Genomic DNA, 26,594 nt, shown 5'->3' on the forward strand with positions numbered 1-26,594 from the left:
CTGCTGAAATCTAACTCAAAACAGTAGGAGGTTTCAGGCCCAAAGCATGCTGTAAATTAACTTTCAAGAGATGAAGACTGTTTTAAGTACCCTAAGATGTACATCACTTTTCTACAAAATAAAACATCAAAATAATGTTTCCTTAAAAGCTTTGTAGGCATCAGCCGTTCTAGACACAAGGGTGTGTATTGCCTTTAGCAGGCACCTTGGCTTGATCTGTACGTGGAAATAGTTTGTTATGTGAGCATCCAGTTGCTACCAAGGTAAACAGAATTTTGAGTGACTGGAAAATGCTGGTGCCCAGCCACAGGGAGCTTTTGCCATTTTCTTGTATGTTTTAATTTAGTCAGATGGGAATGTGGCCCAGCCAACTGAAAGGGAGAAGTGCCTATGTAACTTGTCTGTCAAAGTTCACTGTGTCACCAAAACCCTAAACATTTGCTGTTTGTCAAGACAGATAAGAGAAATTATGGCGTAAATTGTCTGTGAACTACTACATTCTGATAGTGTCCTCTTATTGAGCATAAAGGAATGGTGTCAAAAGTATAGGGAAACTTCTTCTTTTGGCTCTTAAACTAGAAATAACTTGGCTACAACAAATCCCGATATCCCTTTTGTGAAATCAAGAATGTGCTTCTGATTTGGATGAATACCAGGCTTATGCTGTGCAGTTCTTACTAACTTCTGATGAGTGAATTTCCTGAGCTATAGGAAAAATACTCACCTGTGTGCCTGTCTTTTACAGTGGTCACAGCGTGCAACATGGCGGGTGCTGCTATGTACGAGCTGGTACGAGTAGGCCATAGCGAACTGGTGGGGGAGATTATCCGACTGGAAGGTGATTTGGCAACTGTCCAGGTGTACGAAGAAACATGTATCCTTTGCACTGATCCCTCTGGGCCTGCCAGACTGCACAGTCCAAAACTCAGCAGTGATTAGGGTGAAGACGATGAACAAAGCTGACTGGGACCAGTGCTTGGTACTTCTGGTGCCAGCAGGACATCTGTTTTGCACTTCTTTTGTAAATTCTGATGGTTTTGAGGTAAATCGTACCTTGCTTGGTTCTGTACTGAGGAAACCTTTTTTTATTTTAAGTGGAAGTCAAATAATGTGTACCTTACAATTTAAGTTCATTTTAATTTGAACATTACAGCTCTTTTTTTCCAGGAAGTTGTTTGACAAATGTCAATGATAAATGGCAAAACTACCAAGCAGTATTTGTTGCATTTTTTTCTTTGCTTTTGAAAACTATTCTTGTATAACTCTTAAACAGGAAATGTAAAGTGGGCAGCATGCCGCCTTCTGGGCAGAGTGTTTTGCCAGATGTAATAGATTACATTTTTGCTTCTGCAGTGTGCTTACAGAATCTTGGTCCAGCTAGGATGCACCATGTATTCTAAAATCTAGTTAATATAAAATGTATTTTCTGTTACACATATATGAGAGAATGTCAGAAAAGAAGTTATAAAACTTGAAGCCAGACCTTCTTTTTTTTTTTTGTCATATTCTTTTAAACTTAAGAGTTGGCTCTCCATATCTGTAGAGGCTAGGAAGAAGCCTGTGCTGGCTCCCAAAGCTTTGTCCTGAGGAGCTAGATGGTAAACTGGTGACTAGCTCCTCTCTGTACCTAATAATTTATCATTTCAGGTGGCATCGTCCTTGTGATATCTAGTGGCCTTCCATCAGTAAGTGGAACAAGTTTGAGTATAGTTTACTCTTCGGTTGCTGATGAGAGGGCTCTGTCATAGGGCTCTCTGAAGTCAACTTTTATTTACTCTCTTGAGTCATGCATAGGGTTTTGGAGGTTTCTTTTGTATTCTAGCAGTATTGTAGTATTCTTTTGCCAAACTGCTGGCTCTTTGCTGAGAAGTCCATTGTATATCTTTGGAGCTTAGATAGTGCAAAGACTGGGCAACCTGATACCAGAGAGGAGGGAAATAATGCTAGTCTTGGACAAACTCCCTTTAAAATTACGCTGCTGTCAAAAAGGCTGTGCAAGGCTCAAGGTCAAAACAGTTGTGCTCTCTAACAAATTCTGAAGTGAAAAATTATAGGTTTCATAACATTGTCATAACCTGTTTTCCAGGTTTGAAGATTTAAGAAATGCCTGACATTTTGTCATCCTGCTGCCTGGCACTCCAGTAAACTCATCCATATAGTTGACTCAAACTAACGATCATAAAGCAGAATATTTACCCCTACTTCGCCTCTCTGGAGGATGAGCAACTTTGTGGCTGTAGTATTTTCAGCTGGAGTTTAGTATAAAGCCTACATGCTTCTCAAATGATGATGTGTAATATAGTAATAAAAATATTACCTTAAAGTCAGAAAGGTGGTTTAAGAGTATGATGTTGTGAATGTGATGCCTTCTGCCCTGTCTCTTTCCCTTTCTCTGGATGAACTTTTTCTCAGCAAATCTTTAGCGGGTGTCTCTGTAGGAGATCCTGTACTCCGTACTGGCAAACCCCTGTCAGTGGAACTAGGGCCTGGCATTATGGGATCTATTTTTGATGGTATCCAGAGGCCTCTCTCAGACATCAGCGCTCTGACCAAAAGTATCTACATCCCTAGAGGTGTCAACGTGTCAGCTTTGAGCCGAGATGTCAAATGGGACTTCACACCTTCCAAAAATCTGCGGGTAGGTCCCGAAAAGCCTGTTTTCCTTTCTTGCTCCTCTACCCCCAGAGTTTAGGGCTGGAGCAGAATGCTGAGGCTGTGACTGCTGGGAGCTATGGTTAATGCACTGTTTAAGTTTGTGAACGGGGGTGCTAGGAGGCGGTAGCGATGTATGAGACTGGATGGGGATCACCAAAACTTACTCTCTGTGACTTACTGTGTGTTGCTGCTGCATACGAGAAACTTGCAAAGTTTTAATGTGTTTGCAAAACTGTAAAGAAGCTGGTGGAATTGCAGTAAGCATTAGCAGGAGCAGGTGTCACCTGAGCAAAAAGAATGACTGCAGAATGCATTTCGTGAATGATGCAGATAGCCTTAGAGCTGGAAAATGTCACAGCTTTAGCCCTTGGCATCTTTTTTCCAACTGTGCAGGTTAGCATATGCTATTCTTTTTCTACTTAACACATTAAGCTGACAGATATAAAAGAAACAAGGAAAGTTCCTTGCATCAGTCAGTAATTGCTACTGTCTGAGCCTTGAAAGGCGCCTGAACCCAGATAGTGTTGCTAGCAATGTGCTGTTAGTGTAATGAGTTATGTAAATGGGGTACTGTGCTGTAACAATGCATTTATAAAGGGAGTAATCACAGTGCTAGACTTTAGCTATAGTTATTTTATGCAGTTCTTTGTCAAGGTTCTTTTTTAAAACTGGAGTTCTCACTTATGACTAATAGACCTGTTCTGATTTTAGGTTGGCAGCCACATCACTGGTGGAGATATTTATGGTGTGGTGAATGAAAACTCCCTTATCAAACACAAAATCATGCTGCCCCCACGGAACAGGGGTACAGTTACATACATTGCTCCGCCAGGAAACTATGACACTTCAGTAAGTTTCCCAAACAGCAGTTGCTGGTATACTCATTCTATGTCTCTTTCATAAGGTTGATGTACTCTTTCTGTTCTGCATGATGCCAGCTAGAAAGTGTTTCATGCGACAAGATGTCTGAGTTAACGATAGCTTCTGCTACCCTGCCTGCAGGGGTTATATGATTATCTTGTGCAGTTACTTTCTATGTATATGGCTTCCCAATGGCACTTCAGTATGCCATATTTGCTGACCTCTGTGGGGATCTACAATATCTTACGAATATGTAAAATTCAGTTGCTCTTCAAAAGCATACTTTTAGTTGAAGCTTCATCTTGCACTTCTTTTCCCCAGTAGCATTGTAAATAAGGGAAAGAGCCATCCCTCAGGAGGGGATGATAGTGTGTTGAGATTCTGAGAAATCTGTGGTGGTATCAAAGACCTAGCTGTGCAGCGTAGCTGAGATGAGAATTTGTGTGCTGGTCCAGTGCACAGCTATTTGCTTACTTCAGATGTCTGGTGCTGTCTGTTAGGATGTTGTCTTAGAGCTGGAGTTTGAAGGTGTGAAGGAGAAGTTCACTATGGTCCAGGTCTGGCCTGTACGTCAAGTCCGTCCTGTTACTGAGAAGTTACCAGCCAATCATCCTTTATTAACTGGCCAACGGGTCCTGGATGCCCTCTTTCCGTAAGTACTGCCTTTTATTTTCTAGTATGTAAGAAATCTCTGGTTGGGGGGGGGGGGGGGGGAGCAGAGGGAGGAGGCCTTAAATTTTTTTTTTTAAGGGCAAACAGACCCCAAGCTTTCACTATGTATCACAGCATAATCTCAAAAAATACTTAGCTGAATTCCTCATATTTCTGTATCTGGCAGGAGAACCTACTAGTGGAAAAAGGAAGAGAAGTTTAACAAGATAGTTCTAGTGCATTAATCTAGAAGAGAATGGGCAAACGTAAACTTAACATAATCATGCCATATCTACAGAAAGGCTGGAACTTTCAAGCTTGATATCTCCATTTGAACACATAAGTAGGATCTCTTTCCATGGTCTTGAAGATGTATAGTTTCCAATGATTTTGGGGTCACCACTTATGAAAACTGTTGCACTTAACTGTAACACCAAACGCTTATTTAAGCAGCTAACTTCCAAGACACTAAATTCAGTAATTTTGGTCCTAAAATATCATGCTGCTTATTCTTATAATGCACAGCTAAGTACAGTTGTTCTTTTCTTAGCATTTGCATTCCATTGGTGCTTCCAGCTGTGAAAACTGCTATATTTTGAGCCTGGAAGTCTAGCTGTTGTACCAGCATAACTCATGTGTTTCAAGGGCAGTAGAGGAAAAGGATAGTTTATTCCCTCAGTCTTTTGGTTTAGTGAAATACCTCTGTGTTTCTCACCCAGAACACTGAACATGACTCCTGTTGCTCTGCTTTTAATTAGGGAGTTTTATTGGAAAACATATTCTGAGATGGGAGAGAGCTGGTTTTTTGTTCCTTGCAAATCAGAGTCCTTTTTCTTTACTCAGGTGTGTGCAAGGGGGTACAACAGCGATTCCTGGGGCATTCGGTTGTGGGAAGACTGTGATCTCACAGTCTCTCTCAAAATACTCCAACAGTGATGTCATCATTTATGTAGGCTGTGGAGAACGAGGAAATGAAATGTCTGAAGTACTGAGAGATTTCCCTGAGGTTAGTATGGAGAATTCATGGAGACTTAAACCTTCTTGGGAAGACTTGCTATTGTACTGGTATTATAACTGAATAAAATATCATACTGGTAGAGTGACTTGAAATTATCTTCTTGCCTCCCTGCTGTAAGTTCTGGCTGTAGTAGCAGAAATCTCTTCTGGCTTGTTCAGGAATGATTTCAGTGGCCCCTCAATAAACATCTGTACTAGTTCTTGGGTGTACCTTCTAACTTGTTTAAAATAAAGCCAAAATTAATGGCAGGGTGTAATTTAGCACAGTTATAAGCAGCTTACCTTTCACTGGTAATGCCTCTCAACTTTACGAACTTAACCATGCATAGCAAATGCAGCATCTGTATTTACAGGGTGCAGGGTGGTGACACAACAGTTACCAGATATTACTTTGACACATTAGGCTTTGGAATACCTTCTGAAGGAAGTAGAAAATGCCTGTTTAAAAAAAACAACAACAAACAAATAAAAAAACCCCTACAACAAAACAAAACCAAAAACAACCCCCAAAAAACCAAAACAACAGGTTTACTAATCCTTCTACCTGTTGTTATATGTTAGTGAATTAGTTGTGGCACAGTCTTCTGTAAAATATGGGAAAGAAGCCAGATCATCTGAACTGTTAGGTTGGAACTCCACAGTCAGAAATAAGGAGTGAAAGGCTTGGATGTGTTGATTGATTACAAGATGAGAAAGTCAAGCTGAGGTGGCCATGCAAAAGGTAAATCCCAGGGTATTCATACGTGGACTTCTGCACAAATGTCAGGATATGCATTCTGTTGTTCGGGTGCTTATGAGGCTTCACCGGGGTTATGTGTGTGGTTTTATGTCCAGTTGTCAAAGATCAACTTGGACCGGTGTAAATGGAGAAAAAAAGCTCTCTGATTCCTAATGGACTTACAACAGGACGCTACGATTTTTTGGCTCTTCCAGCCTAGTAAGCTGAGAGAGGATAATGTACTTCTTGATGTGGTGGATTTCTCATTACTTGTTTGAATGGGATCAATAGAGATTTGCCAGTTGCAGAAGATGAGATGAGGCTAAGGCATGTATGTTAAAGAGTTAAGCTGTGTGCAAGCTGGAAGGCAAACCAGCATAGTATCCTGAAATCTTGAATCTAGTCTCTGCTCTTGGTAGGGTAGCTGTGAGGAGAGTATCCTGATACAAGGTGAGTAATACAGTAAAAAAACCCAAACAACAAAAAATAAATTAAAAAACCTTGCTACTGTTACCTTTTTTCTTTTCTTTTCTTGCATTTTAGTTAACAATGGAAGTTGATGGCAAGGTAGAAAGCATCATGAAGAGAACAGCTCTGGTAGCAAATACCTCCAACATGCCTGTGGCTGCCAGAGAAGCCTCTATCTATACTGGTAAGATTTACAGGAGGCTGGAAGAGGCTGTGTAGAGCAAGCCATCATGCTCTAGTATTTTCAGTTCCTGAGGTGGTCAGTACTGAAAAACCTGCTTAGTTTGAGAAGTCAACCCTTTCAGGCCTTGCCTGCATGAAGTCCTAGTATCTTAACTGAATTTGGCTTGCTTGTATATAATTACAATTTCCGAATATTGAGTAAATTTTGCTTATAAGGTGAACTTACTGCACCAGCTCTCATGTATTTTTTCTCCGTGTGTTAATTATGTCAGCTTTTGTTTGCAAATAGCTTTTTGCTGACAAGTACAGCCACCTGATGGGCAGGAAAAATACTCTCGGAGTTGGCAGGCTAGTCTTTCTTCTGCAGCCTCTTAGAGGGTTTTTTAAATTCTTTTTTAGGAAAAGTTGTCAGATAATTAAGATAAAACATGACCTTTTCTCACGGTTGTATTCTGGTAGTTTGAAAGGGAAGGAGGCGTTTTACAGTAAGAAGAGGCTTTGTTCATGGCTTCAGTGAGGCAAAGAGTAGCATCAGTGACATTGCCATGTCTCTTCAAAGAAATACATGAGAATGTAAGATGAGCCAGAGTGGTTCATAAGCAGAAATGGGGAGGGTGAGAAGAAATAAAAAAAAAAGACAGCAAGGACATGATCTAGTGGGAAGAAAGAATAACTTTCAGTGTCTATTTCCATCAAAACGTAAACTTTAATTTGGCTTACTTGCATCTTAGTGACAACATGCAAGCATAGAATTCCTTTCTGAACTCTATCCTGCAACACACTGTTGTCTTTGTTCTAGGAATCACCCTGTCTGAGTATTTCCGGGACATGGGCTACCATGTCAGTATGATGGCAGACTCTACTTCCCGATGGGCCGAGGCCCTCAGAGAAATTTCAGGGCGACTGGCTGAAATGCCAGCTGGTGAGCAGTCTTTTCTCAGTCTAGTCTTGTAAATGCATCCTTTAAACTCTGAGCCTTTGACTCACTTTCTGTGTGTTGGTGTTTGCAGACAGTGGTTATCCAGCCTACCTTGGTGCCCGTCTAGCCTCTTTCTATGAGCGAGCTGGCAGAGTCAAATGTCTGGGAAATCCTGAAAGGGAAGGCAGCGTCAGCATTGTTGGAGCGTGAGTGTTGCATTTCTTTGCTTTGCATTGGCTGCAGTTTTTCCTCTGTGTTTTTGTATGTCAAAGTACCTGTTTTTCAGACAAAACGGTCTTCTTGCTCTGTGCAGCTGCAGAACTAAAAATATGTGAATGAGTAGGTAGATGTTTAGTCTCTGTTCACCCAGAACTGCTGCTAAATTGTGCGGGGGGGGGCAGAAAGAATGAATGTGGACAGGTAGTTCTGTGAGGTATGGAATCACAGTCACTTGCAGCAATTGGAGCAAATGGCTCAGGGAAGAATGTCGTTAGAGCTGTCAGTGAAAAGTATGTCAAACCATGCTCAGAGCAGGAAAGAAGGGGCAGTTAGAGCGGCAGTGTGTGCACTTGGGGGCATAAGGAATTGTGGTTCTCTTGCTTAAATAGAGTAGAATTACAGCATATCTCAAGCTGTGATGGGCTGTGAAAAGCATGTGGTCCACAGACATTCTTCTAGACTATGACTTGTGTATCATACTGTGGGCAAAGTGAATTTCCTCCTGACACATTTTCAGGCGAGCCTCTAGCATCTGCAAGAACACCTAGAGTCCATTGTTCACTCTGCTTAGTTCTGCTGTCCACAACATACGTACACAAACGCATTGTGCTTTTGAGGTTGGAAGATTTTTTTAATTGCTGGGAAAGGCACATATTAAGGTGTCAAGCCCAAATGAAGTGGTTATTGTATAGGTGGACATCTGAAATAATTTCAAATTGGGATATTGTTTTCTGTAAAGTAACCATCTCACTGTGTTTCATGGTGTCCTATCAGCACGCTTGCTGAATGTGTTCCACTTGAAATAGGTTTGATAATCCAAGCTGGAGTTACCACCTGGAACTAAAGTGACTGAAATCATACCCTGATACTGTCAATCAGTTGCCGATATAACTATATTTCATGGTATGCTTGATGTTACACTTGTGTGGGTATGCATCAGACACTTTCTGCAGTGGAAGCTTGCAATCTGTTACTTGAAATCGTGTTGACTTTTCTGGTTTCTGTGATCACTGAGCTGTGCAGTCTTATGTTCAGTACTTCAGTTTAAACTGTGAAAGCAATTCTGATAACTTCTCCTTATTGCTTCCTGCTCAGTGTCTCTCCCCCAGGTGGTGATTTCTCTGATCCTGTCACATCTGCTACACTGGGTATTGTTCAGGTACGTCCCACGATGTTGCAGCTCTTCTGTCCACTTCGTTAGACTCAAAATGATTCTGCCTCAGTGCATTTGTGCCAGTGGCTGGGGTCTGAGAGCTTTGATTTGACACAGGCAGCTTTGTAGGGTGCTTTGGAAAATGTTCTAACAGCGTAAAAGGTGACCTTATGAGATGGTCTCTGAACTGATGTGTTTGAGATCCCTTTGGAAGAGGGAGCGAAGGTAGCAATTCCTTCCAATGCTGACTGCTCAGTAATATCTGTGTGCTTCCTGATTGCTGCCCATTGAGCTGCACTCAACTGTGGCTGCTCTCAGCTGAGATGGAAAGTGAACCAATCTTAACAGGTGCATTGAAACCACAAGAAAAATCCTTAGAGCAGCTGACTGGGAGAAGAATGTCTTGCAACTGATTGCAGCCCTGTTTTGGGAAAAGTGGAGACTTATTAGATGTAACTCAGTTAGACTCCAGTGTTGACTTTGTCTTTGTTATGGCTGATTTCTCCCCCATGAGGAGTCTCAAGCTGAGTAAGTCTGAACTCAGCTTAAAAGATGCATCATTTTTTGAGAAGTGTATTTGAAAGTCACTGCTGTAGTTAAATTAACATAAGGAAGGCTTTCTTTTTTTCTCTCAGGCTTTCATTTGTGATACCCTTTGCCATGTTGCGTTTGCTCAAACTTGCTTTCTGTATTGGGTTGGTTTTTTTTAATTGCCTTCAATTATTTTGGTTCGTTTTTTTATTTGGAACACTGGTTGATCTTTCTGCCTTCTGACAGGTTTTCTGGGGCCTGGATAAGAAGCTGGCGCAACGCAAGCACTTCCCCTCTGTCAACTGGCTGATCAGTTACAGCAAATACACGCATGCCCTGGACGAGTACTACGACAAGCATTTTACAGAGTTTGTCCCTCTCAGGACAAAGGCTAAAGAGATCCTACAGGAGGAAGAGGACCTTGCAGAGATTGTGCAGCTTGTGGGGAAGGTGAGTAACCAGCTGTGAGGAAATGTGGTGTCAATGAACCATCCTCCATTTCCTTACTGCTAGTGCAGGCTTTTGACCGGGTTTTTGGCCAGACTTGATGGATACCGCATTGTGCAAAAAAGGCAAATGGTCACTGGGAGGTGTCAGACTTGCTTGCCTCTAACTGTGCTTTATTCCAACTTTCTTACGTGTTGTTGGATTTCTAATGACAAATACTTTTCTAGATTTGATAAACCTTGGCTTGACGCTACTTTTCTCATGTAAATTAGATTGCAGGGCATCTAATGCTGGAGTTAAGAAACTTCACTTGCTTCAGTGTTCTAGTCCTGCTGAAATGTCCTTTGCTGCCACTTACAATAGTACTCCACTGGAAGTAATCTTTGTAAGAGAAACGATGCAAACTGATCTTTACTGTTGAAGCCCTCTGAAGGGTTACAGGTTATTAGAAACCATGTTGCCAGCTGCGGAACAGAGGTGTTGGCATTTACAAGCTGGCCTGTAGAAACAGAACTGATGTCTGCTTTTTTCGAAAAACTGGATTACCTGGTTTCTTTGTGGAAACCTGTGACATGACATATGGCTCCATTTTACAGACATTCCTTAATTTCCTTCATTCACCTTACTGTTTTGGAGAGAAAGCTGAATTTAAACAGGAAAATTTCCCCTGAGACCTCTCAAAAGGGACCCAGTGAAAACTCTGTGTTTCAGCTTAGCCCTGTAAATATGATAACTGACAGCTGCTTAGCACATACTTGACAGTAATTTCATTCCATGATGTTTGGATGAGCTATGCTGATTTACAAGGTGGTAGTAGCGTGTGGTAACATGTATTAACTACAGTTATTTGGAGGAAGTTTGCTCCTGGTGCTGTCCCTATTCACTGATGTTCTAGTCCAGCCAAGATGAGGCCTTTCACCACCAGATCTTGCCTAGCAGAGCTCTGTTCTCTAGATGTGTCTTTGAAGAAAAGGAGATGTGATATTAGGGCCTTCTGCAGTTTTCTATTTACAAAATTATGTTCCAAAAGACTAGTCTACAGAGCAGGGTAGAATCAGTTCCTTGGTGTGGAAGGGATATTGATAAGCCAGTGCTTGTAACTAGGCATTATTCCCATGATAGAAGTACTGGAACTGGTGATCTTATTCTCAAAGATGTTATCTTTAACAGTTTCTTTCAGTCTGGGCGTGGCCAACAACTGCAACAAACCTTTAGAAAGGGGGAATTGTGGAGAAACAATGAGATACTTTTTTTTTTTTTTTCTTTTTAGCTCTGAATTCTGTTAGTCTCCTCATGAAAGGTCCAAGCTTCCTGTCTGAAAAGCAAGCTGGGGTACTTAAAACTCAATCTGCCCCCTGTAGCAAAAGGACAGTGAAGGTGAAGTGACCTGTGGTGCCAACAGCAGCAGTGTGCAGCAGGGTTGTGCCTGTCCTGCAGAGTACGACAGGCATTGTCATCAACTCCTTTGCTTTTCTTGAATGCCAGACAGGGAAAGCCCATTGGTAGCTGTGGAGGCTAGTACCAAATCCTTAAGATTACTTACTGATCTAGCATGCTGTGATCTATTTTTTCATCCATGGACATAAGGATTGAGGAAGGTAAAAACAACTTTACCCCTTTATGTAGGAAGGTGATGTTTCAACATACCTCATAGCAGAGCTGTGTGTGTTTTCTGTGCCTGGTGGCTTTTCTATTATCTTAAAGGAAACTTCCTTATCTTGGTTTATCATCAACCAACGAGCAGGGGCTTGTGGGGAATATGAAGCTCAAGGGCAGCCTTGGCTGCAGTGACCATGAAATGGTGGAGTTCAAGATCCTTAGAGCAGCGAGGAGGGCGCACAGCAAGCTCGCTACCCTGGACTTCAGGAGAGCAGACTTTGGCCTCTTCAGGGATCTGCTTGGTGGAGTACCAGGGGATACAGCCCTGGAGGGAAGAGGGCCCCAAGAAAGCTGGTTAATATTCAAGGATCACCTCCTCCAAGCTCTGGAATGATGCATCCCAACAAAGAGGAAGTCAGGCAAAAATGCCAGGAGGCCTGTGTGGATGAACAAGGAGCTCCTGGACAAACTCAAACACAAAAAGGAAGCCTACAGAGGGTGGAAGCAAGGACAGGTAGCCTGGTAGGAATACAGAGAAATTGTCTGAGCAGCCAGGGATAAGGTTAGGAAAGCCAAAGCCCCGACAGAATTAAATCTGGCCAGGGAGGTCAAGGGCAACGAGACAAGCTTCTGTAGGTATATTGGTGATAAGAAGACTAGGGAAAATGTGGGCCCTCTCTGGAAGGAAAGGGGAGACCTGGTTACCTGGAACATGAAGAAGGCTGAGGTAGTTAATGGCTTTTTTGCCTCAGTCTGCACTGGCAAGTACTCCAGCCACACTGCCGAAGTCACAGAAGGCAAAGGCAGGGACTGGGAAAATGAGGAACTGCCCGCCATAGAAGAAGATCAGGTTCGAGACCATCTAAGGAACCTGAAGCTGCACAAGTCCATAGCACCTGAGGAGCTGCCTCCTCGGGTCCTGAGGGAACTGGCAGAGGAAGTGGCTAAACCACTAACCATCGTATTTGAGAAGTCATGGCAGTCTGGGGAAGTTCCCAGTGACTGTAAAAGGGGAAACATAACCCCCATTTTTAAAAAGGGAAAAAAGGAACACCCGGGGAACTACAGGCCAGTCAGTCTCACCTCTGTGCCTGGCAAGGTCATGGAGCAGATCCTCCTGGAAGCTATGCTAGGGCACATGGAAAATAAGGAGGTGACTGGGGACAGCCACTAAGGGCAAATCATGCCTGACATATTTGGTGGCCTTCTACAATGGGGTTACAGTTTTGGTGGATAAGGCAAGAGCAACTGATGTCATCTACCTGGACTTGTGCAAAGCGTTTGACACTGTCTTGCACGCATCCTTGTCTCTGAATTGGAGAGACATGGATTTGACAGATGGACCACTCGGTGGATAAGGAATTGGCCGCACTCAAAGAGTTGCAGTCAATGGCTCTATGTCCAAGTGGAGAGCAGTGACAAATGGTGTTCCTCGGGGGTTGGTATTGGGACTGGCGCTGTTTAACATCTTTGTTGGTAACATGGACAGTGGGATCGAGCGTGCCCTCAGCAAGTTTGCTGACAACACCAAGCTGTGTGGTGCGGTCAACACGCTGGAGGGAAGGGATGCCATCCAGAGGGACCCTGACAAGCTTGAGAGGTGGGCCTGTGCAAACCTCATGAAGTTGAACAAGGCCAAGTAGGAGGTCCTGCATGTGGGTCAGGGCAATCGCAAGCACAGATACAGGCTGGGCTAGGAGTGGATTGAGAGCAGTCCTGCAGAGAAGGACTTGGGGGTGTTCGTTGACAAGAAGCTCAACGTGATCCAGCAATGTGCGCTCACAGCCCTGAAAATCTGGCAGTGTTCAAGGCCAGGTTGGATGGGGCTTTGAGCAGCCTGGTCTAGTGGAAGGTGTCCCTGCCTGTGGCGGGAAGTTGGAACTAGATGATCTTTAAGGTCTCTTCCAACCCAAACCATTCGATGATCAGATAGACTTGAAGTAGACTTATTGACTGTTTGGCCCATCTTAATTTGGCAATCCATTAAATCAGCTGTTCTACAGCAGGGAGTGATAAATACCCAAAAGACAGAATTCTGCTGGAAGCTATCATAAGAGGGTGGGAAGAAAACAGGTACTGAAAGATAACAGTTCTTGGCCAGGGCATACCACGTCCTCATGGACTTGAGTACTAAACTAACAATGTACCTTGCTTTTCTAGGCTTCCTTGGCAGAAACAGATAAAATTACCTTAGAGGTTGCCAAGCTGATAAAAGACGACTTCTTGCAACAGAATGGTTATACGCCTTATGACAGGTGAGGTCTGACAGGCTACTCTACCCTTTTGGTCCTATGTAGTCTGGATTTAGACAGCTATTTTATTTGGAAACGAATCAGTGCAGAAATTAATTTTACTCACCATAAACAAATGGAAGAACTGTGCTTAGGTAGGACATCAAACAGTGTATTCACATTGTCTTACCAAAGGCATGCAGACCTTTTCCGAATGCAGTCACACCCTTTGAATTTCTCAGGCTCCCATCTATTTTTGTTAGCCAATATTTCTGCAATAGTCTGTCCTCCTTAGGAGGAGGAGATGAGGACCACTTTATTTTCACAGTCAGCATCCAAAGTCTTCCTGTTTATTGTAGCGATGAATGGAGGACTGCAAGAATCTGCTTTCAGTTACTGTTGCATAATTCTTAAGTTTGATCCATAAAAAAAAAAATAGTGGATTTTTTCCCTAGTGCAGTGCTTATTATCCCTGTCTGCTTTGCTTCTTTCTATGCTATCCTTGTGTTTTAACAGCCTGACAAGGGGCCTTTTGTACTTCATCTCACTCCTCAGCCCAGGTAGATCAGGAGGTCTTGAATAGTTCACCACTAAAAATTTAGATGTACATCATTCTGTAACAGTGTGTGCCTTTGATTAGGTTACTAGGGTAGGTATGCTTGTACGTGATGGGGAAGAAGCACAGGAAGTAGCACGATGTAGTGTATAAATAATAATAATGAGGTACCTTCTGTGGCAGTCATCTACCCATTAAAAATGGAGATTTTTGTGTGTGGAGTGCTCTTGTCATGGAAACACTCCCTTTCCTGTGAGCAAAGAAACTTGCAGAGCTGTCAGGTTATCCCAGGCTGCTTGGAGGAAGCCTCCTCCCATGATGGACAAAACAGGAAGGAGGAATTCCGTTGGCTGCTCTGGTGTGTTTTCCCTTTCTTGTTAGCGTTGGCACAGATTGAAATGTGAGACTTGTACAGCAGTGGTTCCTGTTCTCTCCTGTTTTGCCCAGTGTTTGGGTGCTGCTTCAGAAACCTCACTTCAGGACAATCATCTTAGCCTATGATTCACCTATTTAAAAATGTGGGACTATCAGAAGCAGTTTCTCTCCTTTGATGGTATGAATTAAAAATACCTGGAGTAAAGCAGGCTAGCACTCTTTCTGTCAGGTGAGAATTCAAAGTTGTTGTGAAGGCAGGAGCAAAGGCTAGTCCTGTTCCAAGATGCCTGACAGATCCTCTTCTGTTCCATCAGGTTCTGCCCCTTCTATAAAACGGTAGGAATGCTTTCCAATATGATTGCGTTTTATGACATGGCACGCCGTGCTGTAGAAACCACAGCCCAGAGTGACAATAAGATCACGTGGTCCATCATCCGAGAGAACATGAGTGAAATCCTCTTCAGACTTACCTCCATGAAGTTCAAGGTATGTTGTAAGGAACCAGGTTGCACTGCTTTTTGTGAGCTTCCAGGGCCTCTGAAAGGCTGTTACTCAAAGGTGGTCCTCAGTTGCCTCAGGTAAAGGTCTGTGAACAGAGACTTTTTGCAATCATTTTGAATCCACTTAAAGAACTGGTTTTAGTTTGAGCACAGGAACGGTCAGTACAGAAGCCTAGTTGGGTGGTGCTGGCTGCAGAGCCTTAGCAACCCCACCTTCAATAGTCTCTTTTAAGTTACATGTATTCATGGTAATAGTACAAGCACCTTTCCTGGCTGTTTTGAGGTTTTTGTGATAAAATTCTGTAAAAAATTGTAACATGTTCTAAGGAGACTATTCGCAGATAAAAGCAGCCTAAAGTTTAAATCCAGGAATGTGCTAAAAAGTGAATGATAGAAATGTTGATCGAGCTATTTTAAGTAGAAGTTAAGGAAAGAAATGCTAGACTCCTGCAGTAATACGTGATGTGCCCTGTGTTTGACTTCAGGGCCTGAGGCAGGTGACTAGGAGGAGAGGAAGGGAGGAGTAACTTCACCGTGGGCTAAAGAGAAAAGAAGTGGCTCAGAGCACCTGCTCTGGGTAACTTCAGTAGCTGTCTTTTTAGGGTACAGCTCTCCTAAAACTGTTCCGGAGCATGCTGGTGTAGCAGTTACTGGTAGGACAGTAACCTGTGATGCTGGCTGATGGTAAAGTACCTAAGGAATATTCTCTATGAAGTATAATGCTTACTGTGTTACAACTCTTATAAGCTAATATTGCAAATCTTTTGTGAACAAGTACCATAAGATAAAATTATGTTTAAAACTAAGTGTTCTGGCATGCCAGTGTATTCTGTTCCTGCAAGGTACTGGCTCATTTCTGCAGTAAGCAGATCCCTAATATATATTGTCAAAGCATCAAGAACATAAGATACACTTGGGGACATGAGCTGCTTTGAGAGCTGGTTATATAGAGATAGGGGAAGTAATATGCTTTTTACAAACCCTGGCCATCAGAAGACACCTAGCATACAGGAGAGTGGTGGACAGCATGGCTGAAAAAGGGAATCCAGAGGGTGAATACATGTTAAGTGGAGCCAGCCCTCTAACACAGTAATAGTTACGAAAGGAAAATTCTGTTTCCTGGGTAACAGTCTAAAAGGTGTGAGAATTTAAATGTTCTGCATCCTGCAGTCTGTGGACTTTGGAGAGACAATGAAGGAGCAGTGCATCCACACATGTAAGTCCTCTGTGTTTCCCAAGAGCTGCACTGACCCAAAGGAGTGTAGTGCTGAGAGAGGAATGGTGAAGACATTGAACAGATTGCACAGCTTGGCAGTTAATGCTTCTTGCAAGGAAGGCCTCCCAGCCTCAGAGCAAAGCTGATAGTTATTTTTTTTTTTTTGCCCTTCTCTTTCATGAAAAGTATTCTGAGAAAATGAAGCTGTACAAAATTGTTTTTAAGCTTTTTATGATTTCACAGTAAGATTTTAATTGGAACTGAGTGAACTCTGAGTGATGGCAAAGTAACTCTTGCACCTATAGGCGATGCACCCCAAAAAGTAGAGCAGAGCATTTCTGAGTCACAAAGATCTTTACTCTGTTGGGTTTGGGGATAGGAGCTGGTATTAATTACTGCAGCTCTTGAATCACACAGCATTAACAGAGACCCTCAGTACTACTGAATCCTTTCCAAATCAGTTGCTTTTTAATAAAGTAACTGCTGCTCACAAAAAAATTTCTGTCCAGTATCCATTCTGCCTGCTCACTGAATGTGGAAAGAGGATGAGATTTAAACCTCATGGCTGTTGGCAAGGCAGACAGGAGGCGGAGATGGAGCTATAACGTCTGCGCTGCAGTTAGCAAGTGTTAATCCTGAGGTCGAGAAATTATAGCACTGGCAAAGCAGGGCTGCCTTAAGTACCCAAGGCTTTTCCTGACTGATCTGTTCATTTGTGGTGTTGTCTTTCAGGACCCTGTCAAAGATGGTGAAACAAAAATCAAGGCGGACTATGCTCAGCTGTTTGAGGATATGCAGAATGCATTTCGCAGTCTGGAAGACTAGACTCGACCTCTGTGACCACTCCAGTTTGTCCTCTCAATTCCTCATCTCAACTCCTCTGCTTCCCTACCTTACAAGAATGATGCAACAGTACTTGAGTTGATAAATACCCCTATGTTTTCCCTGTTCATACTCAGAGAGTGTCCTTACAAAACATTCCTCTTAGTTTGTGTTTGGCATTGCTTTGTGTGTGTCTGAAATGGTGAATGATGTGTGAATGGGCCTGGCTGAGTGAGGAAATGCTGTTGTACACTTCTGGGGTGGGAAAAATTTCACCTTGCCTCTCCCAGCTCTCCTGGTAACCGGTCTTTCACCTTGGGCTGTAACCAGTTGAGCTGCACCGGCAGAGGAGGTGTAGATCTTAATGCAGTCACACGGTACGTTCTGAGCTGGCAGTGGTAAGGGCATTTACATCTGGCACTTTGCTAAGTGACTATCATGACGTAGAACTCCCTATTCTCGAACAGAATTTTTGACCACATTCTGATGATATGTTGATAAAACCAAAAATTCTTCACTACTCTGTTCCTTCTGCAACTCTCAGCTGAGCCTGTTGGTATTGAAATGTGGTAGTTCTGGATCTCTCCAAGAAGGGACTAGCTAGAAGATGAGCACGTATAAGCCACCAATATACTTCTGTACGCTGGAGAAACAGAATTTTATTTTCCTACTTAATACAGATAGGACTGTTGGACTTGGCATCAGCTAAAATCAAAGCCATAGGTGCTCGGCTTCCAGTAGAATTTTACCTTCTTGCCTTCCACTCACCCCGTAACATTTCCTGACACTCAGCTGCTTTAATTTGTGAAGTTTGACTGCTGCTGTGTACTGCAGGACATAGATAGCAAGTTACAGTGATGCCATGTGTGCAGACCAGGAACACAGTCCTTCCTCGGCGGTGCTCTTGTCTGCTGGTGCAGTTGCCTCCCAGTGCAACGCCCTGGACATGCTAAGGAAAGGAAAGCGTGTGCTTAGCCTTCCTCCTCCACCTGTGCTCACGTGGCCTGTTTGGCTGTGGCACAGAAGGTCCCCAGTTCTCGTGTAGGAGGAATGTATGATGCTAAACTGGGGGCGGGGGATGAACGGGGGAAGGCTGATAAGTACAAAATGTATTTACTCCTGCCTTCTTGATTATGATGCAAGAAAAACCAGTGACTGGTCTTGTGCTCTGGAAGCACTCTGTCAAGCAGCTGCAACTGCTGTGTCTTGGGCTTGTTTATTGGCAAAACTAGTACGAGATGAGGCATGAGCATAGAGTGGCATTTCTGTCCAAATCCAGGAGCCCAGCACTCCATACCATTGCTGCCATGACAGAGAGAGAAATGCTGGCATCCTCTCCAGTCTCTCCCTCTCACTTGTGTCAGGTGGCATCTGCACTGCTCGGTTGTGCAGCTCTCTGTGCCCAGCTGGGTTCCAGCTGATGTCTGCTGCTTTGTTATAGTCATGAAACAGTAACCGTTGTCGGTGACACCATGGCAGTGGCGTGGCTATGTAAGCGTTAATTCTGCACTGAAGTATTTCCACCGGCTGCCAGCTTTGAACAGTAGTGATGCAAAGGGATCTTGTGCTACGGACCAAATGCTGCCACTTCCATTATGGCATCAACTCGCTGTTTGTCAGGGGAGAGCCTGGTTGAAACTTAAAGGGATTAACTATTTTTGGTTCTCCCCAAAGAAACTACTCCGCCAGCTGATACTCTGGTAGTGAATGGTTTAAGTTTACAGCTCACTAAACTTTTGGTGTATGCTGCTTATTTTACCAATGAGCATGTGTGAATGAATAGTCACCGTCCAAGCCCTTGCTGATTCCTCATCGTTCGTACCCTTCACCACTGTACTATGTAGCATTTCATGCTAGAAACCAGATGTTCTTATCTCTTTAAATAGACGATGTTATAAACTTTACAGAAGATGTCTAAGATAATGCAGTTCTAATATTTATTGTGCTGTACCTGGCCCTGAAGTGTGACCAGTTCAAACAGTTTCATATATATTTTTGTCTTTTTTGTTTTGTGTCTGTTTTCAGTGTTGAGATTCAGATGTCCTGCAAGTCTTCCCCCACAGCTGTGGGAGGAATTAAAAGATGGGCAGAACCCCACCACCTACTTTATCTTGTATATTTCATAATGTATGTTGCTGGAAATTGTGTAAAAAAAGAAATTTAAAAAAATGTTGAAGTCAATGAAAATAAAATTGATTTAAAGTAGGTCTTATCTGTCCTATTTTCTTATGTCAAACCAAACCTGTGCCATAGTGGTGTACACAGCATGCTCACAGCTTGCTTAAAATCTTACTTCATGATTTTAGGAATTTCTTTGAACCTGTAAGCAGCAATTTGGCAGGGACACTTTACTTCAGTTCTCCCATTCCAGTACAGCTTGCATAATCTCCTCAGCTATTACATAAAAGTTACAATGTAGTAAATATTCTTGTGGCAGATATTTTTAGGACTACTTTTATTACAATGAAAGTAACTGTAAACTTCCCTTTCACTGCTAGTAGCTGCCATGCATGCTCACACAACAATTGCAATTGTACCATTTTATGGCACTTGGCCAAGCCTTAAAATATCTTCTTGCTGCGTACCTCATGATGTGGAATGCACGTCCTACAATCTCAGCTGCCTGCTTCACACAAACCACTTGGAACTTTGGATCATTAGACAAGCACCACTGCTGGCCACAGCCTGAAACATGTTGGCATTCCTTTTAAATAAGGAGTTGAGACCTTCTCTAAATAGCAACAGATGAAGTGAGAATATGCTAAAAACATGACATTCAGGTATTTTTGTACATATTTGACCACTGTGTAACACCTCCTTGAAGGAATTATTTTGCTCTTTTATATATTATATATATTAGAGATACAGCAAGCTTGAATAGAGCAGATGTTCCAAGTAATCCCACTGCATTACAAAGAGGTGGAAGTCACAAGCTCGCTCCTGGCAACCACGGACTAGCCAGCAGTTCTCTGCAGACCTTGAGAAACCCATCGAGAGAAGCGACGAGTTCAGGTTTTGGCAGTTTGGAAGTTACCACCTGGCAGCGTCCTCACTTCGTCTACTCGGCTTTTGTGGATCTGGAAGGCAGGCGTCACCCAGCGGCCACAGGAACACTGCTCACCCTGCCAGCTGAAGGAGCCCAGCTTCGACGTGCATTTCGGACACAGAAGCTGCAAGAAAAACAGACGACCCAGTCTAAGGCGCACGCAGGGCTATTTAAAGGGTACTTCTGGGGTACATTCAATTGTGGCAACCTGCGCTGAGCCAGCTCCTTCCCTTGTCACACTTCACAGAAGGTAAACAGGCTGAAAAACAGGCAAAAAAGCTGAATTGGCATGGCTGCGTAGCCCTGGGCTGTGCTGTGCTGGCAAAAGGGAAGGGATGTGGAAATGCAGTTGCTCAGACCCACTGTAGTTCTGGGACAGTCAGCCAGAGACCACAACAGGTTTTCTAAGTCCTGCAAACTCTTTTCTCATACTAAAAACGAACAGCAGATAAACCCTGTCCAACACTCTGGCTCCTGTTCTCAGTCCAACGAGATCACCAGCTCGTTTCCTTATAAAAGGCTATTTAACATTTAAGAACCTGTTGATAAGCTGCAAAATTCACACCAGAAAGGCTGGCAGGCCTAGGTCTTCACATGGGGGCTTTCACATCAGGAAACAAAACCAGTTTGTTCTGCCTTTGCAAAAAAACAATATCCAAAAAATAAAGCACATGCTCCCCTTCACCTGTCCTTCCATTACTCCGAGCAACGCTGGCTCCATCCACTGCACAGGCTCGGTGAAGTAAGAGGTACACTTTTCGCGGCCATCGCCACAGAACCGAGCAGAGTCTGTTATCCTCTTGTGGGCAAAGGCTGTTGGTCCACTTCCTTCCGTGTGGGACAAAATGCTGGAACTACGGAACAGAGCGCGCCTGCCCTCCATGACAAAGGGGGGAAAAAAGAAGTAAAATAGTTGTTTTTTTACTGGGAAAACCTACAGACAATAGAAAACAGGGACATGGACCTCTTGACAGTGAGTGAGTGAACAGGATTACAAATCCTACATTTTTTTAATTTAGTCTAAAAGGTCAGCAGGCACTGACTCCATGCAGGGTTGCTCCTTAACAAATCTAGTGATTTGTGTCAGTTTGGGCTCTGCCCCACAGCTGTATGCCGTCTTTTATATAGATCTATTTTCAAACGATTCCTGCCTACTAAAACTTTAAATCTACACTCACATACTTGAAGAAACCTACAGCTGGGAAATAGCAGGATTATTCAATTTCACTTTAAGCAATCCATAAAAGGTAGTTAAAATGCAGTAAACCCCAAAATCTACCAGAAGCTGCTTCTGGAGAAACCGATTGTCAAAAACAAACTAGAAGTTACGGTTTCAGAGCAAGCAACTTCACAGAGCCAAGCGGAATTATGCCTGCCTACACAACACGGCAGGTTAGGCTGCACAAGTGCTGCACAACTTCAAGGAACAAAAAGGTTTGTATTTCATAAGATACTTTTATTTGTCTGATTTTTTGTGGCACACATGGTATGGTAACTTTGGCATGAGCTCATCCCTGTCCTGACAATAATGACATGCCCATTGATTTAAATGGGCTATTTTTCTCTTGGGTCAATTTCAAAATGACATTTCATGGAGAAATAGAAAAGGTTCAGTACCTGCATTTCCTGCACCTGTAGAGAACCTCTGTGTTCGGAGTTTGACATATATTGGTTGGATCAACAGCAAAGACTTCTCGGGGCAAGTCTTGAAGTTCTGCAGAGGGAGGTCAGTACCAAGTTGTGAATCAGATCAACGCAGTCACGCTGCCATTTCCGCGGGACAAGACAGCACTGCACCTCTGCCCCAGTCACAGCATGCAGAAGCCACGTTCTTTGCATTCATTTTCCCACTCACCAATTCCATTAGATAAGCTAAAAATGAAAGAGCCTCATCCCACCACACCTAAGATCGGGATTTGCTTGATGCAAGAAACTGGGATCTAGACTTTGGCCTCAGCAATGGTAAAATAGTTGCCTTTTGCTTTATGTTCTTACTTAAAGAGAAAGTAAAGGCAGAGGAGGAGTTAGGACTGTTCTGCCAATCTTTTAGTGCGCACAATACAGAAAGTCAGCTTGCGAATGTGAACTGCCAAGGAGAGTGACACATGAAGGGAGAGAGTGCTGTCACGCTGAATATGCAACACAGATCTTGCAAAAAAAGCTACAGGTTATTATTTTATTATAAAATTACGCATACGCACACATATCTACTACAGTCACTCTTTGGCAAATTAAAGTATGAAAGTTTACTTCATGCCTTGATTTCAACTTCATCTCAGTTTTGCACTTGCTATTTTTTTACTTTCGTCAACTTCTTTTTAGAGGATGTTAAGTTTGCTTAGCCAGGTCCATAAAAATCAGGAAACTTCTCAAACTGACCTTTTACCATTTCAGCGTTTTGTTAAAGAGAACAGTTCCTTACGGATCTTATTTCTCAGGCATCTCTCAAAGACACTTTTTCTCCCCACTGATGAGCAGCAATTCTCTAGGGCCAGTACGAACGTTTGGCTAGCCAACTCAAGGCTCGGCTGCTCCGAGGGCGATACTCAAAGCCAACCACCTCTGAGACGGCCTTCTGCGTTCACTTCTCAGACAGACCGGTCCCACCTGGGACCAACCTCCTTAGGAAACTGCCCCAAGCTTCGCTCCCAGCACCCACCCGGGCTCAAGGCCGGTGCTCCCCAGTGCCCAGCTCGGCCCCGCCGCTCCCCAACTCACCGGGGTACCTCTCCGTGAGCATCTGCAGCCGGTACCTCTTGTAGAAGGCGCTGCTGCTGTCTACGGCGCAGCCCATGGCTTCGTAGAGCTTCAGCTGCCCTCGGAAACCCGGGTTCACCCTGCGGCGGAGGGCGAGAGGAGAGCGGGGTGAGGAGGCGCCGGGCCGAGAACGGGGGGGACGGCGGGCAGGGGCCGGGGACCCACTCGGCGTCGGGTTTGGCGGTCCTGACGACGGCGTAAGCCTCCTCCCAGCCGAGTCCCTCCGTCTTCATGAGGTAGGCGGTCACCACGGCCACGCTGCGGCTCACCCCGGCCTGGCTGCAAGGCAAGGACAGGAGAGGAAAAGGAAAGGACGGGCCGGCCGTACAGGAACGTCGCCCGGGGGGACGGGACACACGACGGCCGGCCCGCCGCCGCCCCGGCCCTCACCAGCGGACGAGGACGGCGCCGCCGTCCGCCCTCGCCGCGTCGATGAAGGCGGCGCAATCGTCCAGGCGGCTCAGCAGGTCGGCGCCGGGCTCGTCCCGCGCCCGGACGTGCATGCTCCGCATCCCCGGCGGAGGCGGCGGTTCCTCCTCCGCCTCCACCGTTAGCACCGCCACCACCCCCGCCGCCGCCAGCGACTCCGGGGACGAGCACGATTCCGCGCCGCCCACGTAGAGCCCCGGTAGGACCGGCACCATCCCGCCGCCGCCGCCGCCCCGGCAACCCGGAACCACCGACATGGCGGCGGAGCCGCCGCGACTGAGCAGGGCGCCGCCCCCAAGATGGCGGCGGCAGCACCGCCGCCGCTCCCAAGATGGCGGCTGCCGACGGCCGGGTGTTGCCATGGCGACGGCGGGGCCGGCCTTGTCGATGTCGGCTGTGGCAGTTCCTGCTGGGAACTGGGGCAGGCCGGTGGCCTTGACAGGCAGGAGAAACCTGGGAATGGATGTCAGGGCACCGCTTGCTTTTTCTCTTACTTATTTAAGTCATGATTTCCATAAAAATCCTCGCACATCTGTGAGTACCGGGGCAATGCTCTCCCCTCCCCATCCACAAGTGTCTGGCTCGCCTCCTCCTTGTTAAAGTCGAGGGGTCTCCCACCTCCCTGTCCTGTCTCCTTACAAGTGCTCAGAAAACAAATACATACCACTAAAGAATCTCCCAATACGTTGTTATTAAAATCCCATTATTTTTTAAGTTAATCTTGTGGTTTTGAGGCCCCCGTTTGCTCCTGTGTGTGTGGTTTGCATTGACAATTATTTTTTTTTATTTTTGAGATGAGGTAGAAACGGCTCTCTGACACTCTCAGAGTGGTTTTCTAGCAACTGCACGGGGTCAGTGGGCTGCTCTTTTGAGATGGGTGCCAGGAGTTTGCTTCACTGCAGCCTCCCGGGGGTGTTAGAACAGATACAGAAAGATCAGAGGTAAGCACAGCGAAACCCCAACGTCCCAGCTTCTGAATCCAATTTCTGCTATCCTTACCCCTCAGAGTAGTCCTGCGATGCCAATGGCAAGCATGGTGCGGAAAGGAGGCCTAGAGGAGCGGTTACCTGGGAAGCCACACCGGGATCCAGATTCCAGGTTGTGAATCACCGGCTTGGAGATTAAAACCAAACAGCGGGGCTGTGAGGAGCCTTCCCTTACTGTGCGATCCCTGGCTGCTTTGTAGGATGGTCATCGCGAGTGGGATTCTCCGTCTGAGCCGAGTTTCCCTGCGGGAAATCAAACACGTGGAAAGTCTGCTGGGAAACGCATCAGCTTGCTGCTAAGGTCTGTTACATGGCCACATCCATCTAAGTGGGAGCGCAGTCAGCACGCAGAAGAAAGCTGACAGCAGTTAGCCTTAACTCTTTCTAGATTGAGGCTTCTCATTCAGGACTCAAACTGCAAGCACCTTTTTAATGTCAGAGGTTATGAACTGGTTACACTTCCCATTTCAACCTAGACTGGAAGCCAGGCCAAATAATTCCTTACTGGCCTCGTTTGCAACGTCTGAATAGGCTCTTGCCACTGAAAATCAAATGTCTGGCCCGGCTTGAAAACTGCCCCGCTCCTCTGTTTTATAGTAGCTCTCATGCAATGAGTAGATTTTGAACTGCAAAACATAAATTGTAACAAAATCTGGATTTCTATTCTGATCTCTTACCATTAACTGAGCTATGACTTGCATTCAGCACTGAAATCTGATGCAGTGTAGACAAGAGGCATCATATCTTCTGGTAATTCCAAGGTTTGTTACATGTGACACCACTGAAGACTATGGCACAGCCACTTTTTTTCTGCCCATTGTAAGGTTCAGGTCTCTTCTATGGTGAAAGGAGACAGAGCACTCGCTTTTCCTCCCGTAGATAAGGACACTCTCCCTTAGCTCTTAGCAGGATGCCTGTGCAAAACATTACCACCCCACACATAACCAGACACAGCTTTTCCTTCTTGTCTCCAGAGACGCCAACACTTCAGTTCTTCCTCAAGCCTTTTTGTCCAAAGGGATCTCTACCACGTAGCTGCAAGTTTTCCCCAGCATAGGCCGGACTTTGCAGGTTTCTGAGCAAGAGGTAAAATGTCAGATTTCATTAGAAAGAGCTATGGTAAAGCTATCGCCTCATGTGGGATGCGTAACCTTACTCTACCTCCCCTGTATGAGATAAGAGAGTCTGAAAGTGCTGATTATCTGTCGCTGGGAGGACTGTTGTAGTGCAGCCCTGTACGAGACAGCTGTGGGCAAAACTGTTGCAAAAAAGGTCTGCAAGGGCCTTTTGGACCTTTGTAGGATGTCAGCTGGCCGCAGAGGAGGTGAGACCGACAGTCGCCTCGCACTTGATAGGGTGAGACGGAAACCTGGTAGGAAGGGAGATTGCTATCCCTTTCCCGACGGAGAGGCAGATGGAGCTGGGGTACCAGGGAGCAGCTGTCACGCTGCAGAAGGGACGGGCCACCACAGAGATCCTGCTGAGGATGCTACCCCTGTGTTCATCAAGGACTTCCTCACCAGTGCCGGCAGGGAGCACGCACCAGTTGCCAGCCTCACTGGGAGATGGACGGTGGGACAGCGGCTTCCAGAGCTGTAGAGTTTCCATGTGGTACTGGTGGTCCACCAAGCAGGCTAAGATGGCTCTTTGTAGTTGAGAGGGGTCCCAAGGCTTTTGAGAGTGCCAGTCCACCGCAGCTTAAAGTTTGCCATCATCCTGCCTCATCTCCCGTGCTTGCCCTAGTGCCTGTGTGATTGTGTGGCGGCCCGGCTGGCAAGCTGCCCCAGCCAAAGGCAGATCCCCTCTTTGGATGGATTAGTTTTAAATGGCATAAACCTGACCCAAAGGAAAGAGCGTGACTGTGCATCTGAGGATGAGGAGTCTCTGACAGCTCCCATTTAGATTATTTTAAACTATAGAACTGCATTACCTGTGCAAAACCTGCTTTCCGGTTGCCACTGCCACCAGCTAGAAATAAAGGGCCTACTGAAAAAGTCTTGAAGAATTCATACAAGTTTTCAATAACAGCCCCTATAATCTAGCAGGGAAAAAAGAATACTGAAAAGAAAGACAGGTGGAAATTAAAACCAGAGCAAACTGTGCGTGGACCTTTAGCCATGAAAGCAGTTAACAACTGCAGCAAACTACCGTGCGGAAACACTGGGTTATCCATGTCAAGCAATTTGAAGAAAGTCTGCAGGCAAGTGCATGTTATTGAAGGAGCTATGAATTTTACAGCAGGATTATATTATACA

The 26,594-nt window shown here is 44.8% G+C and overlaps 2 protein-coding genes across 4 annotated transcripts in view; one reads left to right on the forward strand and one right to left on the reverse strand.

The window, feature by feature from the left end:
- ATP6V1A (ATPase, H+ transporting, lysosomal 70kDa, V1 subunit A) overlaps nucleotides 1–19,321 on the forward strand; it is a 33,509-nt gene extending 14,188 nt beyond the window's left edge. For 2 of the 3 annotated variants that reach the window (XM_010567498.1, XM_010567500.1), the window contains exons 3-15: nucleotides 746–874; nucleotides 2,424–2,638; nucleotides 3,367–3,504; nucleotides 4,017–4,168; nucleotides 5,011–5,173; nucleotides 6,446–6,554; nucleotides 7,353–7,475; nucleotides 7,564–7,678; nucleotides 8,787–8,850; nucleotides 9,622–9,825; nucleotides 13,582–13,676; nucleotides 14,898–15,069; nucleotides 17,032–19,321. In XM_010567498.1, coding sequence (XP_010565800.1) covers nucleotides 746–874; nucleotides 2,424–2,638; nucleotides 3,367–3,504; nucleotides 4,017–4,168; nucleotides 5,011–5,173; nucleotides 6,446–6,554; nucleotides 7,353–7,475; nucleotides 7,564–7,678; nucleotides 8,787–8,850; nucleotides 9,622–9,825; nucleotides 13,582–13,676; nucleotides 14,898–15,069; nucleotides 17,032–17,124 — 1,772 coding nt within the window. In that variant the 3' untranslated portion in view covers nucleotides 17,125–19,321. Of the gene's footprint in view, nucleotides 1–745; nucleotides 1,043–2,086; nucleotides 2,639–3,366; nucleotides 3,505–4,016; nucleotides 4,169–5,010; nucleotides 5,174–6,445; nucleotides 6,555–7,352; nucleotides 7,476–7,563; nucleotides 7,679–8,786; nucleotides 8,851–9,621; nucleotides 9,826–13,581; nucleotides 13,677–14,897; nucleotides 15,070–17,031 lie in introns of those variants that run through there. The other variant, XM_010567501.1, reaches the window with a different exon arrangement.
- An 81-nt stretch (nucleotides 19,322–19,402) lies between these two features.
- DUSP12 (dual specificity phosphatase 12) lies at nucleotides 19,403–23,609 on the reverse strand. The gene is made up of 6 exons (XM_010567497.1): nucleotides 23,315–23,609; nucleotides 23,090–23,203; nucleotides 22,886–23,004; nucleotides 21,785–21,881; nucleotides 20,853–21,039; nucleotides 19,403–20,291 (listed from the first exon to the last, which is right to left on the reverse strand). Exons 1-6 carry the CDS (start codon nucleotides 23,566–23,568, stop codon nucleotides 20,130–20,132), a joined length of 933 nt encoding a protein of 310 aa, XP_010565799.1. The 5' UTR covers nucleotides 23,569–23,609; the 3' UTR covers nucleotides 19,403–20,129.
- Nucleotides 23,610–26,594: the final 2,985 nt, after the last annotated feature.

Source organism: Haliaeetus leucocephalus, unplaced genomic scaffold (assembly GCF_000737465.1).
Source record: "Haliaeetus leucocephalus isolate CR32 unplaced genomic scaffold, Haliaeetus_leucocephalus-4.0 Scaffold228, whole genome shotgun sequence".
Taxonomy (NCBI): Eukaryota; Metazoa; Chordata; class Aves; order Accipitriformes; family Accipitridae; genus Haliaeetus; species Haliaeetus leucocephalus.